Source organism: Salmo salar, chromosome ssa18, assembly GCF_905237065.1.
Source record: "Salmo salar chromosome ssa18, Ssal_v3.1, whole genome shotgun sequence".
Classification (NCBI taxonomy): Eukaryota; Metazoa; Chordata; class Actinopteri; order Salmoniformes; family Salmonidae; genus Salmo; species Salmo salar.
The window spans coordinates 18,772,898-18,790,695 of record NC_059459.1 but is presented as its reverse complement, the minus strand read 5'-3'; the positions used below and the strand labels follow the sequence as shown (position 1 = coordinate 18,790,695).

The 17,798-nt window shown below is 39.4% G+C and overlaps 1 protein-coding gene across 1 annotated transcript in view; it reads right to left on the bottom strand.

Moving 5' to 3' along the window:
- pcsk2 (proprotein convertase subtilisin/kexin type 2) overlaps nucleotides 1–17,798 on the bottom strand; it is an 84,153-nt gene that overhangs the window by 26,657 nt on the left and 39,698 nt on the right. Inside the window, exons 8-9 of the mRNA XM_014154627.2 lie at nucleotides 17,320–17,495; nucleotides 365–580 (exon numbers count right to left, since the gene is read on the bottom strand). Coding sequence (XP_014010102.1) covers nucleotides 365–580; nucleotides 17,320–17,495 — 392 coding nt within the window. The remainder of the gene's footprint in view (nucleotides 1–364; nucleotides 581–17,319; nucleotides 17,496–17,798) is intronic.

Below are 17,798 nucleotides of genomic sequence, written 5' to 3'. Positions count from 1 at the left end.
TAGATTGAATACCGTGTTTCCATCTCTGGGGATTGTTCAAATGAAAGAGAATAGAACAATCCCTCAATCAATCACAGAGAAAGACTGCATACAACTAAGGACAGGTATTCAGTCTTCAGTGAATAGTTAATGTCTCATAACGACACAGAACAATGGAAAGTTGGCTGAAAAGACCATATCATTATGCAACCTTGTCTTTGTAGGGTTGGATTCAGGGATAGAAATCATACAAATCTGAGCGCTAAGTGTACTCAATGTACTCAGACTGAGGATAACAATGAGATGAACTTGGTCAACCACACACACATGCTCTCTTTTTATTTTTCTCTCCCTCTGTCTTTCACACTCTTTCTCCAACACTCACCACGCCAGCTTCAGGGTTCCTCTTGCGCCCATTGCTGAAGGTGGATGCGAGGGTGGAGGAGCAGCTCTCATCGTACAGAGCCGTACGGCCATCGTTGATGGCTGAGTTGATGGAGATGGTCCACATGCTGGAGGCGTAACCGTCACAGTTACAGTCGTCATAGCTACCGCCGTCTCCAGATGCCCACACGTAGATACTGCCTTTCCCTCCTCGGCCCTACAAGACAACACATCAACTGACTTCAGGATGTGTGATAGTGGTAGAAACAGTGGTAGTGGTAGTTCGAAGCAGTACATTAGCAGTAGTGCTGTAGTAGTAAAACTAGTTACATTATTTTACAATGTTCCAACAATTATCATACAAACTGCTAATAATGATGATTACAATCATGCTATACTGAAAAAAGATAGAAACGCAACATGCAACAATTTCTAAGATTTTACTGAGTTACAATTCCTAGAAGGATATCAGTCAATAAAAAGAAATAAATGAGTCCCTAATCTATGGATTTCACATCGCTAGGCAGGGGTACACCCATGGGTGGGTTTGGGAGGACATAGGCCCACCCACTTGGGAGCCAGCCCCAGCCAATCAGAATTAGTTTTTCTCAAAGGGCTTAATTACAGACGGAAATACTCCTCGGCCCCACCTGGTCTGTGGTTGTGAGGCCGGTTGGACGTACTGCCAAATTCTCTAAAACTGACATGGTAGAGAAATTAACATTAAATTATCTGGCAACAGCTCTATTGGACATTCCTGCATTTAGCATGCCAATTGCACGCTCCCTCAAAACTGTGGCATTGGGTTGTGTGACAAAACTGCACATTTTAGAGTGGCCTTTTATTGTCCCCAGCACAAGGTGCACCTGTGAAATGATCATACTGTTTAATCAGCTTCTTGATATGCGACACCTGTCAGGTGAATGGATTATCTTGGCAAAGGAGAAATGCTCACTAACAGGGATGTAAATACATTTGTGCACAAAATTTGAGAGAAATAAACTTTTTGTGCATATGACAAAAAAATTGATATTTTATTTCCACTAATGAAACATGGGACCAACATTTTACATATTGCATTTATATTTTTGTTCAGTATAATTCAACATTGCCTGACTATCCCTACAACTGCTACTATGACTATTACCACTGTTACTATTATCAAATAATACAGCAAAAAATACAGCAAAAAATTGCAATTGCTTATTTGTTTATTTGGATCCTATTAGCTTTTAAACAAGCAGCAGCTACTCTTCCTGTTGTCCACAAAAATCACAATACATGACAAGTAACAAAATACTGACACATTGATAGACAAGAAAAGTCACACAAATTTAAAATAAAACAATATACAAACAATGAAACCAAAAAAAAGTATACAAACAATACAACTAAATCATAGTGTGTGTGTTAGAGTGTGTCTTTGTGTGCGTGTGTTTGTGTGTGTCCCCTCACAGTCCCCTCCATTCCATGAGTTGTTCTTTAATCCATTTTTTAAAGGTTATTTTGCTGTTTGCTTGAGTAATTGGAGATGGAAGGGGGTTCCATGCGATCATGACTCTACATAAAAATGTCAGTTGCTGTGAATACGTTTTGGACTTGGGGACTGTGACGAGACCCCTGGTCGCATGTCTTGTCGTGTTCTGTATGTATGGGTGTCTGGGCTGAATGTTATTTGATTATGCAGACAATCTGGAATTTTCATCACAGTATTATTTCTCATAAAAACTAAAAGAGAAGTTAATCTCTTGTCAACCCTCAACCAGAAAAGACTGGCATGCATGTTGTTGATGTTAGTTCTGTATGTGCAGTGTGAAGGAACATTTTATGTTTGTGCTTTTCTAATAACCAATTCGACTGGGTTCATGCAAGTGACTGATTGATCGTGCCTGGGAGGAATCCTCACTATCAGTATAAGCAATTTGGCAGTACGCCCAGAACGTTGCTTTGACAACGGAAAGGGATATCTCCGTTTTAAGGTCTCAGCTTTGAGAGAAGAAGCCTCGTGAGGTATTGGTCGGTCACATGCATGATCCAAATGTAAATTTTGAATGAATTATGAATAATGAATAATGTAAATCATGCATATATAACTTGTCTGTGTAAGCAGTTTATAAGACAACTAATGGGACTGTCCCGACGGAGCTCCCGACCAACGTGCAATATGGTGCATTAGGTTTGTTGGAAACTCTCCAGCTTGCTGTCAATAAAAAATTATTAATTGAATATTGACTTCAGGTGTGAAGTCCTGGTGGTCATTTCCACGACAGCAGTTAAGGGCAAGGTGTGCTGCTCTGTTTTGAGACAGTTGCAGCTTTGCTATGTCTTTCTTTGCTCTACTTGACCATATTACCGGACAGTAATTCATAGTTGTTTTTTTTCGCTTTGATACTATTTTCACAAGTATGGGGTAAAATTTCCCAACTCTTAGTACAAAACTCAAAACATCAAAAAGGCTGTTTTTTTCTAAACGTTAAGCACCTTTTCCATTGACTAAGTACAACATCACACAGTAACTTTTTTCAGCAAACCTAATCAGTGTTTCATCTAGAAATAACTTTCATATAAAGTAATTGCCTTTCACAATGCAATGCTCACAATACTTTCATATGATTCTCTTCTCATTTGTTTAAATACATTTGACTGTCACTTAATCCAACTGTGCTTAATGGTTAATCACTTAACTGTTTGGTAAACCTATAGATTTTAAACTGGTTTGTCTACTATAAATGGACATTTAGAACTACAGAAATAAAATGTGTGTTTGTAAAGTATAAACATCTAAATGACATGTATGATGTACAGCACTTTGAGATATCAGCTGATGTAAGAAGGGCTATATAAATACATTTGATTTGATTTGATATGCTAGATGATAACCATACATAATGACTACTTGTTATTGCTAATTGATTTAACATTGTGCTAAGCACAGTGGTTCATCATATAAAAGGGTGTGTGTGAACACTTGCAATGTATTTCAACATGGAGCAGGATAGACAGTAAGGGGGAGGAAGAAATCAAAGAGATCGTGGACAAGAGGCACGTCAGAGAGGTGGGCATGGGACCCATCAAACAGGTGGGCATGGGCCCCATTAAAGAGGTCAAAGAGGTGGGCATGGGCCCCATCAAAGAGTTGGGCATTGGACCCGTCAAAGAGGTGGACATCAGAGAGAGGGAGGCAGATGGCAGGGAACTGGCCACCTGGCCATCGTCGTTGACCATGTGGTAAACAAAAGCCTTACCATGGCAGAGGATGCCAGATTAGTGCACCCCAATCTGAAAAGATTAACTGTAAATTCCATCATGAGAACATTTATCCAAGAAAACTGGAAAGTCTGCAGGATATGCACTATGCTTGACCATTACATTTACGGTAAATTACATATTGTAATGCATGAAAAATCACAAAACATGTTACAGTATTCTTACAGTATGATCTATTGACAGTTTTACCCTCAGAATTGACAGAAGACCCCATGGTGGTGGCTGTGAGCTGACTGACCAGCAGGGGTGGGCAGTGGTGGAAATGGTGGGGGCCAGGAATGACATACAACTGTCCAAAATAAAGCAGGCTGCCTTTGCCAATGTGGCATCCCTCAACCTACCAACAATCGCCCACCTTTTGAAGAGTCACCAGATATCTATGAAACACATTTACCTGGTGCCTTTTGAGAGAAATAATGACTGGGTGAAACAACTGCGGGCCAAGTATGTTTAGGTAGATCATCACCGATCCTCCACCAAATTTCACAGTGGGTGCAAGACCTAGAGAGGCCTACAAGCCACAGTGTCTCGTGAAACAGTGTAGGTTCCGTCCCTCTCTTCGCCCCAACCTGGGCTCGAACCAGGGACCCTTGCACACATCAACAACTGACACCCCACGAAGCATCGTTACCCATCGCGCCACAAAAGCCGCGGCCCTTGCAACGCAAGGGGCAACCCTACTTCAAGTCTCAGAGCGAGTGACGTCACCGATTGAAACGCTATTAGCGCGCACCACCGCTAACTAACTAGCCATTTCACATCGGTTACACTCACCCCCCCTTTGACCTCCTCCTTTTCCGCAGCAACCAACGATCCGGGTCAACAGCATCAATGTCACAGTGTAGGTTACACTCGCACCCACTGTGAAATTTGGTGGAGGATCGGTGATGATCTGGGGGTGCTTCAGCACCGCTGGAATGGGGGGACGCATGAATCAAGCCACGTACAAGGTTGTCCTGGAAGAAAACTTGCTTCCTTCTGCTCTGACAATGTTCCCCAACTCTGAGGATTGGTTTTCCAGCAGGACAATGCTCCATGCCACACAGCCAGGTCAATCAAGGTGTGGGTGGAGGACCACCAGATCAAGACCCTGTCATGGCCAGTGCAATCTCCATACCTGAACCCCATTGAAAACCTCTGGAATGTGATCAAGAGGAAGATGGATGGTCACAAGCCATCAAACAAAGCCGAGCTGCTTGAATTTCTGCACCAGGAGTGGCATAAAGTCACCCAACATCAATGTGAAAGACTGGTGGAGAGCATGCCAAGACACATGAAAGCTGTGATTGAAAATCAGGGTTATTCCACCAAATATTGATTTCTGAACTCTTCCTAAGTTAAAACATTAGTATTGTGTTGTTTAAAAATGAATTTGTACTTATTTGATACAAATGAATGCGTGATAAACGTTGTGTTTTATTTTCATTAATTTAATTTCTTACATTTGATTAGCCTGTTGGGGCTACAGGTTAGCAATGAACCCCGAGTCGGGATTGCTAACAAGGCTGGAAATTCAAAACATCAAAAATCTAATAATTTCAATTTCTCAAACAATCAACTATTTTACACAATTTAAAAGAAACATCTCCTTAATCTAACCACATTGTTCGATTTTCACAAAGAGGCTTTACGGCAAAAGCATAAAGTTAGATTATGTTAGGACAGTACATAGCCACAAAAGTACAAACATCCATTTTCAATTCAAGGTCAGGCGTCACCAAAAGCAGAAACCAGCTAGAATTATGCACTAACCTTTGTCAATCTCCATCAGATGACACTCCTAGGACATTATGTTATACAATACATGCATTTTTTGTTCCATCAAGTTCATATTTATATCCAAAAACAGCATTTTACAGTAGCGTGAAATTCAGATTTTTTTCTTCTCTGAAATGCTTCCGGTGAACATAACAAAATTACTATTCGAAAACATTGGTAAATTATAATATTGTCATTCAAAGAATAATATATTATCATCTCGTAATTGCTACCGAATGGCCAGATCTCAAAATAACTTTACTGGGAAATCAAATTTTGCAATAAACGGGGTGCTATGCTAAGAACAATAAGCTATGCTATACAGTTAGCATCATCTAATATCGATAATAACATTGTAAATATCCCCTTACCTTTGATTATCTCCATCAGAAGGCACTGCCAGGAATCCCAGGTCCGGAACAAATGTGGTTTCTTTTGACAAAGTTCATAATTTATGTCCAAATAACACCAAGTAGTTAGCGTTCATTATGCTCCCACAAAACGTGGTGGGGGGGGTTGTAAAATCACGCCGAAAAGCTAAAAAAACCTAGTAAATAATCTATTTACGTTCGTTCAAACATGTCAAACTTTGTTTAGCATTAATCTTTTGGTCCATTTTTAACGTTAAACATCAGTAATATTTTCACACAACCTATCCTATGTCTTGATAAACAATTAATGACAAACTCACGCTTCTCAGATTTATGCGAGGGCGCAAAAAAATGAAATGACGACATGTCAACTTCCTTGCATTCTAATTTGCTCTCTGTTTATCATAGACGCTTCAAACAACTTTATAAAGATCGTTGACATCTAGTGGAAGCCGTAGGTGTTGCGAAATGAATCCTTTCTCACTATGGTATCTATAAAACAATGACACTAAATAGTACAGTCACAAAATTCACATTTTTTTAAATCTATTTTTCACAGGTTTTTGCCTGCAATATGAGTTTTGTTATACTTACAGACACCATTCAAACTGTTTTAGAAAATTCAGAGTGTTTTCTATCCGAATGTGTTAATAATATGCATATCCTAGCTTCTGAGTTGGTGTAGGAGGCAGTTAAAAATGGGCACATATTTTTTTCAAAATTTCTCAATACTGCCCCCGAGCCCCAACAGGCTACAGCACACCTATGTTGCAATTATATCTGAAAAATATATATACAAATTGGCATGAATGATTGTAGAAGATGTCTTCATTGACCACACTTTTGATTACCCATTATATAGATATTATGGAAATTATAGATTTTCTGTCAATTTTGTTGGGTAATGTAAGTGTATTGCCTAATGTGAAAACGGTAAAATGTACAGTACTATAGCATATTACTTTCAACATTTCTCAGGGCAATTTGAAATGTGTATCTTGCATTGTTTGCTATTTGATTAACTGGTAATTAAAACGAGAAAGATATCATTATGTTGCATTTAGATGATTAAGACAAATTTCTCATTACATTTCACAATAAAGGCATATTTTCAATCAATGGTTGTGTGGTGAGAGATGTTTACAATCCAAATGAATGCACAATGACAGGTTTTGAATGAAAGGCTGGCTGCGTTACAAGTATGACCAGTTTAAAATTTTGTAATAAGAGTTGTGAAAATGTATCACATACTTGTGAAAATAGTATCAAAGCGATTTACAAAAAAAACTAAGATGGGAGAAGACCAGAGCCTGAACAACTAGTAGTTGATTTTTGTGTAAAAAATTCAGAATATCTTTTTATGACAGTATCGCTCCCCATCTTCACAACATCTTTGTCAACATCACTTGTCCATGATAATTGACCATCCAATGTTATACCTAGGAGTTTAGCTTCCTCAACTTGCTCACTGGTCACACACTTTATGTACAACTCCAGTTGAGCTTTAGATCTTAATTAAGAGAATGTTTTGAACCAAATGCAATGCTTTTAGTTTTAAATGTATTTAAGACCAGTTTATTATTAATCACCCATTCTGATACTGACTGTAACTCCTTATTTTGAATTTCAGTGGGCTCACTGGCTTTGGGTGCTGACATGTCGAGTGTGGAATCATCTGCACACATAGTCATTCTAGCTTTGTGTAAGACCAATGGAAAATAATTTGTAAAAATAAAGAAGAGTAATGGCCCAAGGAAACTGCCCTGAGGGACACCGCACTGTACATATGTGATGTTAGAGAAACTTCCATTGAAAAACACTCTCTGGGTCCTATTGGATAAATAACTCTCCAACCATGTGATGGCAGGTGATGTAAAGCCATAGCAAGTTAGTTTTTTAATAACAATTTATGATCAATAATATCAAAGGCTGCACTGAAATCTAACAGTACAGCTCCAACTATCATCTTATTATGCATTTCTTTTAAGCAATCATCAGTCATCTAAGTCAGTGCAGTACAAGTTGAGTGACCTCTGTATGCATGCTGAAAGTCAGTAGTTAACTTGTTCTGTGAAAATAGCATTGTATTTTGCCAAACACAATCCTCTTCAGTTTACTAAGAACTGACAGCAAACTGAGTGGGTGGCTTTTAGAACCAGCAAAGGGTGCTTTCCTATTTTTAGGCAGTGGATTTACTTTAGCTTCCTTCCATGCCTGTGGACACACACACTCCTTTAGGCTTCAGTTAAACAAATAGCAAATAGGGGTGGCAAGACAGTCTGCTACCATTCTCAATAGTTTCCCATCAAGGTTGTCTATACCTGGTGGCTTATCATTATTGATGGATAACAATAGTTTTTCCACCTCTTCCATACTAACGTGACCATATTCAAAACAGTAATCCTTCTTTTCATTAGTAGATCTTTTATACAAAAATATGATGATCAATGTTGTCATCTCACTTCTGAGTTTTTCCACTTTATTAGTGAAATAGTGATTGAAATGATTGGCAACATAAATAACCCATCAACTTCAATGAATGATAGAGATGAACTGGGTTTTCTGCAGTTGATATAATTTAAAGTAATCCAAAGTATTTTTTCATTGTGTTTTTTGTAATTTATCTTTGATTGGTAATATAAATAATTTAAATGATTGTTAAGTTTAGTCACAACATTTCTCAATTTACAGTATGTTGAGCAGCCTGACTAGTTTGCCACCTCTTTTGCATTTTTCTTTAAGCAGTTCTCACAGTTAGTGCAGGTGCATGCTTGTCAACAATTGGTATGAATCATTTTACAAATACTTCCAGTGCTAAATTTATATTCACTTCCTCATACACATCATACCAACAAACTTTACATTTTCATCAAAATAAACCTGAGTAAACATTTTGTATGATCTCTTATAAATTACTTTAGGCCCAACCTTTGGCACTTTGGCTTTTCTTGTTATTTCCACAATGTAATGGTCACTACAGCCAATGGAAATGTATTTTGCTTTGGAGCAAAGCGCTGCAGCGTTAGTGAAGATATCAATACAAGTGGATGTCACAGATCCAACACTATTGGTATGCTCTCTAATTGGTTGAGTGATAACCTGGGTCATATTACAGCTTCCTCTTGGGTCACAGTTACAAGCTTCCTGTTGAGAGAACAGCTAGTTGCTAACCAGTCAGTGTTCAGGTCACCCAGGAAATAGACGTCTCTGTTAACATCACACACATTATCAAGCATTGCACACATACAGGTTTATCCAAATACTGACTGTTAGCACTTTGTGGCCTATATCAGCACCCCCCAAAAAAGAGGCTTTAGATGTAAACTTGCGACCACAACACTTCAACAACATTTGACATGAGATCTTCGCTAAGTTCACAGGAATAAGGCTCTGAACATATACAGCAACACCTCCCCCATAGGCATTCCTTTCTGTAGATCTTATATCCTTGTATTGCTACTGCTGTATCATCAAGGGAATGATTTAAGTGAGTTTCAGAGATGGCAAGTTTATTAATGTTGATGTTAACAAGTTAATGCTTTCATTAACATTATTTCTAAGGCTACATATATTAATATGGGCTATTCTTATCCCTTTCCTTGGTAGTTTATCAGCAATAGATATAAATTGGAGACAACATAAATAAATGTCTGTGTGTGATGTTAGGCTGAAACTACTGACCCTGAGGCTCTCTCATTTCTCCCAGGCATTTGGGAGGGAAGGTGGACAATGAGCCTGTCATAGCGGATGTAAGCAATGTTCTCTTGCTCTCTGGCAGCTTTCATAGTTGGGTTAAGTTATTTCCGCCTCTGGATGATCAGATTTGATGGTTTTTATACCAAGACCTGTAGCTACCTTGTCAGAGAGACATCCATAACGGTATCATGTAGAGAAACACCAGTGTCAAGCTTTTCGTTTGTAGTTTATTTTCCTCAAGCTCTAATACCTGAAACATCTTTGTGTTATGATAGCTCTCATCCTCTGTTGCTGACAATCAGTTACATAAAGAACGCGAGAAAGAGGAGGTGGGAGTTTGAAGAGTCGTGCAGAGGAAAGATGTTACAGAGGGAAAAATATGCATGTTGGAGAGTGAAAGAAAGACAGTATTTTATTCACTCCAGCAACAGTACAGATAAAGTGTATTTTAGTGCTAGTGTCACAAACCAACCAAAACAAATCTCAGGTTTAATCAAAGCACTATAATTGTTTACTCATTAGCTCTAGCTGTTGAGCTAATAATGTGGAGAGTTGTGGGAGGGAGCCATTCCTGGTTGTACAAACAAATACCAGAGCTGTATCCCACTGGGCAAAAACTGGTTGAATCAACATTGTTTCAACTTAATTTGTCAACGTATTGTGACGTGGAATTTATGTTGAAATACATTGGATTTGAAAAAAGGGTAGCATTTCTATCACCGGATTATGTCATTATGGTAACCAAATGTCAACATACACAAACCTTAAATAAAATATGTTGCATTTGTTCCTTTAAAACAACGTCAGATCTTCAACATTATATCCACTATCAGAAAAGAAAAAAAAACAATACAGTTGAAGTCGGAAGTTTACATACACCTTAGCCAAATACATTTCAACTCAGTTTCACAATTCCTGACATTTAATCCTCGTAAAAATTCCCTGTCTTAGGTCAGTTAGGATCACCACTTTATTTTAAGAATGTGAAATGTCAGAATAATAGTAGAGAAAATTATTTATTTCAGCTTTTATTGCTTTCATCACATTCCCAGTGGGTCAGAAGTTTACATGCACTCAATTAGTATTTGGTAGCATTGCCTTTAAATTGTTTAACTTGGTCAAACATTTCGGGTAACCTTCCACAAGCTTCCCACAATAAGTTGGGTGAATTTTGGCCCATTCCTCCTGACAGAGCTGGTGTAACTGAGTCAGGTTTGTAGGGTTCCTTGCTCGCGCACACACTTTTTCAGTTCTGCCCACAAATGTTCTATGGGATTGAGGTCAGGGCTTTGTGATGGCCACTCCAATACCTTGACTTTGTTGTCCTTAAGCCATTTTATCACAACTTCGGAAGTATGCTTGGGGTCATTGTTCATTTGGAAGAACCATTTGCGACCAAGCTTTAACTTCCTGACTGATGTGTTGAGATGTTGCTTTAATATATCCACATAATTTTCCTTCCTCCAAAAATATTGATATTTTTGTACCTGTTTCCTCCAGCATGTTCACAAGGTCCTTTGCTGTTGTTCTGGGATTGATTTGCACTTTTCACACCAAAGTACGTTCATCTCTAGGAGACAGAGCGGTATGACGGCTGCGTTTGTCCCATGGTGTTTATACTTGCGTACTATTGTTTGTACAGATGAATGTGGTACCTTCAGGTGTTTAGAAATTGCTCCCAAGGATGAACCAGACTTGTGGAGGTCTACAATTTTCTTTCTGAAGTCTTGGCTGATTTCTTTTGATTTTCCCATGATTCAAGCAAAGAGACACTGAGTTTGAAGGTAGGCCTTGAAATACATGAAATTATGTCAATTAGCCTATCAGAAGCTTCTAAAGCCATGACATCATTCTCTGGAATTTTCCAAGCTGTTTGAAGGTACAGTCAACTTAGTGTATGTAAACTTCTTACCCACTGGAATTGTGATACAGTGAATTATAAGTGAAATAATCTGTCTGTAAACAATTAATGGAAAAATTACTTGTGCCATGCACAAAGTAGATGTCCTAACCGACTTGCCAAAACTAGTTGGTTAACAAGAAATGTGTGGAGTTTTAATGACTCCAACCTAAGTGTATGTAAACTTCCGACTTCAACTGTATATAGGCTGGGCATCACCTCCTACTGGACAATGTGCTATCAATGTGTGTGAGAATAATTGTAGAGTGATCTCCACTTAAAAACGAAATACGTTTACTGTTGCTATCAAAGTCATTCCAAAGGGTAGGTTTAAAAGAGCAAATTACATCTGACCACACCCTATCAGTCATACAGTATATCATCAATGATTTTATTTTAGACTACAGTATATAACATTTGCAAAGTCATCAACAGATATTGTTTCAATTCATCCTGAAAAGCTGAAATGTCTTGAGGCAATAAGTATTCAACCCCTTTGTTATGGCAAACCTAAATAAGTTCAGGAGTAAAAATGGGCTTAACATGTCACATAAGTTGCATGGACTCACTCTGTGTATAATAATACTGTTTAACATGAATTTTGAATGACTACCTCAGCGCTGTATCCCACACATACAATAATCTGTATGGTCCCTCAGTCGAGCAGTGTATTTCAAACACAAATTACCCCGCAAAGACCCGGGAGGTTTTCCAATACCTCGCAAAGATCAGCACCTTTTGGTAGATGGGTAAAAAAAGCAGACATTGAATATTCCTTTGAGCATGGTGAAGTTATTCATTAAACTTTGGATGTTGTATCAATACACACAGTCACTACAAAGATACAGGCGTCCTTCCTAACTCAGTTGCCGGGGAGGAAGGAAATCATCTGGGATTCCACCATGAGGCCAATGGTTACTTTAAAACAGTTACAGAGTTTAATGGCTGTGATAGGAGAAAACTGATGATGGAACAACAACATTGTTATTACTCCACAATACTAACCTAATTGACAGAGTGACGAGAAGGAAGCCAGTACAGAATAAAAATATTCTAAAACAATGCATGCTGTTTGCAAAAAGGCAATAAAGAAATACTGCATAGGTGGCAGGGTCTACAGACAATCATGGGTTACATAGGGCAACCCAGCCACGTCGCGGACACTGACGTCTTGCTCCCAGACAAGCTAAACACCTTCTGTGGGCTCTCATTCTCCGTGGCCGACGTGAGTATGATGTTTACGAGTGTTAACCCTTGCAAGGCTGCAGGCCCAGACGGAATCTCTAGCCATGTTCTCAGAGCATGCACAGACCAGCTGGCTGGAGTGTTTACAGACATATTCTACCTATCCCAGTCTGCTGTCCCCACTTGCTTCAAGATGTCCACCATTGTTCCTGTAGCCAAGAAAGCAAAGGTAACTGAACTAAATTACCATTGCCCTGTAGCACTCACTTCTGTCATCATGAAGTGCTTTGAAAGGCTAGCTAAGGATCATATCACCTCCACCGTACCTGACACCCTTGACCCATTTCAATTTACTTACCGCCCCAATAGATCCAAAGACGATGCAATCGCCATCGCATTGCACACTGCTCTCTCCCATCTGGACAATAGGAATACCTATGTAAGAATGCTGTTACATTTACATTTTACATTTACATTTACATATGCTGTTCATTGACTATAGCTCAGCCTTAAACACCATAGTACCCTCCAAGCTAATCATTAAGCTTGGGGCCCTGGGTCTGAACCCTGCCCTGTGCAACTGGGTCCTGGACTTCCAGACGGGCCGCCCCCAGGTGGTGAAGGTAGGAAACAACACCTCCACCACACACATCCGCAACACAGGGGTCCCACAAGGGTGGTGCTCAGCCCCCCTGTACTCCCTGTTCACCCACGCACGCCTCCAACTCAATCATCAAGTTTCAGACGGAACAGTAGTAGGCCTGACGAGACAGCAACAATGACGAGACAGCATACAGGGAGGAGGCGAGGGCCCTGGCGGAGCGGTGCCAGGAAAATACCCTCTCACTCAAAGTCAACAAAACGAAGGAGCTGATAGTGGACTTGAGGAGACAGCAGAGGGAGCAAGCCCTTATCGACATCGACGGGACTGCATTGGAAAAGGTGAAAAGCTTCAAGTTCCTCTGCGTACATATCACTGATAATCTGAAATTGTCCACAACACAGACAGTGTGGTGAAGAAGGCGCAACAGATGCACAATTAAGAGCATCCTGTCGGGCTGTAGCATTGCCTGGTAAGGCAACTACACCTTCCGCAGCCGCAGAGCTCTCCAGAGGGTAATGCGGTCTGCCCAACTCATCAACGGGGGCACACTGTCTGCCCTCCAGGACACCTACAGCACCCAATGTCACAGGAAGGCCAAAAAGATCATCAAGGACATCAACCACCCGAGCCACTGCCTGTTCACCCCACTATCATCCAGAAGGCGAGGTCAGTGCAGGTGCATCAAAGATGGGACAGAGAGGCTGAAAAACAGCTTCTATCTCAAGGCCATCAGACTGTTAAATAGCCATCACTAGCCGGCTACCACCCGGTTACTCATCCTTGCACCATAGAGTCTGCTGACCTATGTACATAGACATGGAATCACTGGTCACTTTAATAATGGAACACTAGACACTTTAATAAATGTTTACATACTGTTTTATACATTTCATATGTATATACTGTATTCTACTGTATTTTAGTCAAGGCCACGCCGACATTGCTCGTCCTAATATTTATACAGTGTATTTCTTAATTCCATTATTTTACTTTTAGATTTGTGTGTATTGTTGGGAATTGTTAGATACTACTGCACTGTTGGATCTAGGAACACAAGCATTTTGCTACAACCACAATAACATCTGCTAAATATGTGTACTGTATGTGACCAATAGAATTTGACTTGATTTAATGTCATTGATCAACGTCTCAACCAAATATTACCCAATTATCCAGGTTGAAATTATGTGGTGTGCCCAGTCGGATACTATTAGTTCTCTTGATTGCTATCCTTTTCTCCTCTCCTTACATGTATGGCCACTGAGCTCACACGAGTGGATACAGAGAGATAATGTGATGGAAAAGCCACCGAGCTCATAGGAGTTGATACAGAGAGGCAATGTGGCGGAAAAGCCACTGAGCTTGACCCTCAGCATCAAAGCCAGGGTCAGTTCCATTTCCGGTTAATGCAATTGAATATGGAATTTGTCCATGGGTGTAAAATTACAAATCTAATTGAGCCCTGTTGAACCCAATCCCAATCTAATCCGAATTAGCATACTGGTTGGTAATTTCAGTAATGGGTTGAGAAAGGGGCTAAGAAAAGGGAACTTAGTGTTCCAAGAGGGCAATGTCTGTTTTCAATCATAAGGTATTGCATTGTATTATATTGTTCCAAACCATCTTATTTTTTCTCTCTCTCTATTATAGTGACTCTCTTCTCGACCATAACAATCAATCAGATACGATACAGATACACCATGTGAATTGAAGAAGAGCAAACAACATATCCGGATCATAAAACAGTTTTGGGATGACAAACTGGCTTTCACTGGGCACACTATGTCATTTCAACATGGATAATTGGGTAATATTTGGTTGAGACGTTTATCAATGAGATTACAACCTAGACTCACCCACTCAAAAAGACAGCCAAAGTTAGTTGAATTTCCAGTGTGTATCACTATGCTTTCAACCATCTAAATGTACAACCAAATTCCAGATATTTTGTTTATTTGTACAACAGATGAGAATGTTATCACTGTGCTTCATCTAATAGAAGAACCAAATGACCTGGATTGCAGTTGAGATTACATTAAAAGTGCATGGTTCAAATGACCAAGGCTGTTCAAGATTCTGCACATATTATTACAGCAATTGTGAAGATCCACAGACCTGTGACGATCTTTGTATGCTATCCTTATCATGCACGCTTTATATGATTACATAAAAAGAAATGTATTGTTACAGTAACCACTGAGTTAGTCCTCAAAAGAATAGGACTAAATCAAATTAAAATCAAACTTTAAATTCCTTTTAAAATAAAGTTAGATTTGATTTAGTCCTACTCCTTAACTTGGATTTTTGGTTGAGGTGGAGATGTGAATCTAATGATTAATTTTTGACAAACTGGAATTAAAGCCAGGCTAATTATTGGCACAGATGATTAATTTTTGACAAACTGGAATTAAAGCCAGGCTAATTATTGGCACAGATGGAATTTTCTAAGCAGAAGATACAAATCCTTCAAATGTTTATATTTGGTTGCGTTGACAACAACACACAATTCAACATCACTAAATATTATCACATTTTAAATGTAATCCAGAGCTTGAAACCTTAGACCTATTGTATTGTCTATTTTTAGTTGAATTCTGGGTTGAATTGAAGTGATTTCTGTTGATGACTTTACAAACGCTAGAGGACTAAATAGCATCATTGACTTATGAGTGATAAAGTACGGTCACATTTCATTTGCTCTGTTAAACCTACCCTTTGTAATGGCTTCGAAAGCAACAGTGATTCTATTTTTTTTTTTTTTAAGTGGAGATTTCTCAACATTCATTCTCACGATAGTACATTGGTAATAGTCAGTAACAAATATCATAGATAAGCAAGGTTGGGCTTGGTTAAAACCTTGGATGGGAGACCAAAGGGTAGATGTTGATAGATCTAGTAGGAGGTGCTGCCAAGCCTATAGTTTATTTTCTGAATGAGATATAATTTAGAAAATCTGGTTTAAAGGTACAAATTCAACAAATGTTGTAAAAGGTTTGTCTGTGTTGACATTTGGTTACCATAATGACATAATCCTGTGGTTTAAATTTCATCCTCGGAACAACAGTTTACGGTGATTACTTTTTCAAATCCAATGTACAGTATTTCCACTTAGATTCCACATCACAATATGTTGACAAATTACGTTGAAACAATGTTGATTCAACCAGTTTGTGCCCAGTTGGGTGATATGAAACACTTAGTATCCCACTCCAGTTGAAGATTTAGCACCAGAGGTGTCTGCATCTCAAAACCCTTCTGTTTATTTGTGGAGGATCTAGGTTCACCAGAGTTATGTACGTGTCCCTCTCTCCACATCTATTCCTCCCTTTCCATTTACATTGCAAAGTGCTGTTTGAAATACGGTGAGATCACATATGTGCACGGCTTCTGTCTCCGGCGCTCCAACAAGCACTCTCATATATCTAGCGCCGTCCCGGAACATTCCGTGTGATTTGTTTCCATTATCCACGTCAATTTGCAAAACGAAGCCGCCTCGCTCAAGATGCAAACTAAGTGACTCGTTTAGAGTGAAGTGATTGGACCAGGGTGGGGGTGACAAGTGTTCCCTAACTGTTGAAGAGAATTGAGGAAACATGCATGGCTGTTCAATGGAAAAAATGCTAATTGAATGATTCTCATCTTGGGTTGATGGAAAATAAGGTACTTTTTTTGTTGTTTTACAATGTGCACCCTGCCTAACCTACGTAATGGTGTATATATTGTGTGTGTATATATATATATATATATATATATATATATATATATATTAGAAGGCTGAGTGAAATACTGCTTGATTAGTTGTGCTTATCTTAGCCAGGCTTAGAACACATTTTGCACCTATTCAGCAACGCTGCTTGAGATCTGGTCAAAGCAGACCAGACCACCCCTCTGCATGTGGTATTATGATTAATCAAGCAGCTAATTGCCACTGGCACAGGCAGTATGCTAAATAACAGTGTGTTCCAGGGTGTCTCTGAAAGTGTCTAACAGCAAGGCTGTTCTTGTGTAAAGCTGTTCTTTTTCCTATTTTGTGACTTGAGTCTCATGTACTGTGTGCCTCTTCAAAGAACCCAGTTATCTGAGTAAGACAAGTACTCTACAACCCTGCTATCCCCAGTCAGACCAGTGTTTTTGTGTTTGTGTTTGTGTGTGTGTGCATGTGCGTGTGTGAGTACCTTGTTGACTCCGTCAGCCATGGCCTGCAGAGTGAGCTCTCGGGGTCCGTCTACAGTCTTGCCGTCATCGGTGGGCCCCCAACTGGCACTGTAGATGTCAATGACCTGGGGCATGTGGCTGATGGACGATGCCTCGATGATGTCCGTCATGAAGGGTTGGTCTAGCATGCGGATACCTGGGGGAGGAGGAGAACAGAGAGTGTAAGGTACACACTATTACAATTCTAAGCCACTTTTGACTGAATATCCCCAGCTAGCACATTTGGTTCCTGTTTTTGATTTCAAACTGGTTATGGGAACAAACCATACGTTTCCTGACTGGCAAATCTGAATGTTTTTTTAAACGTTCTGAGAATGTTTCTTTTTAGTTTGCTGGGAGGTTCTGAGAATGTTTATTATGGTTCCTTGAAAGTCTTCCTGGGAGGTTTTATTAACACTCTTTGAATGGAAATTATAGGTTATCAACATTGAAATGAAAT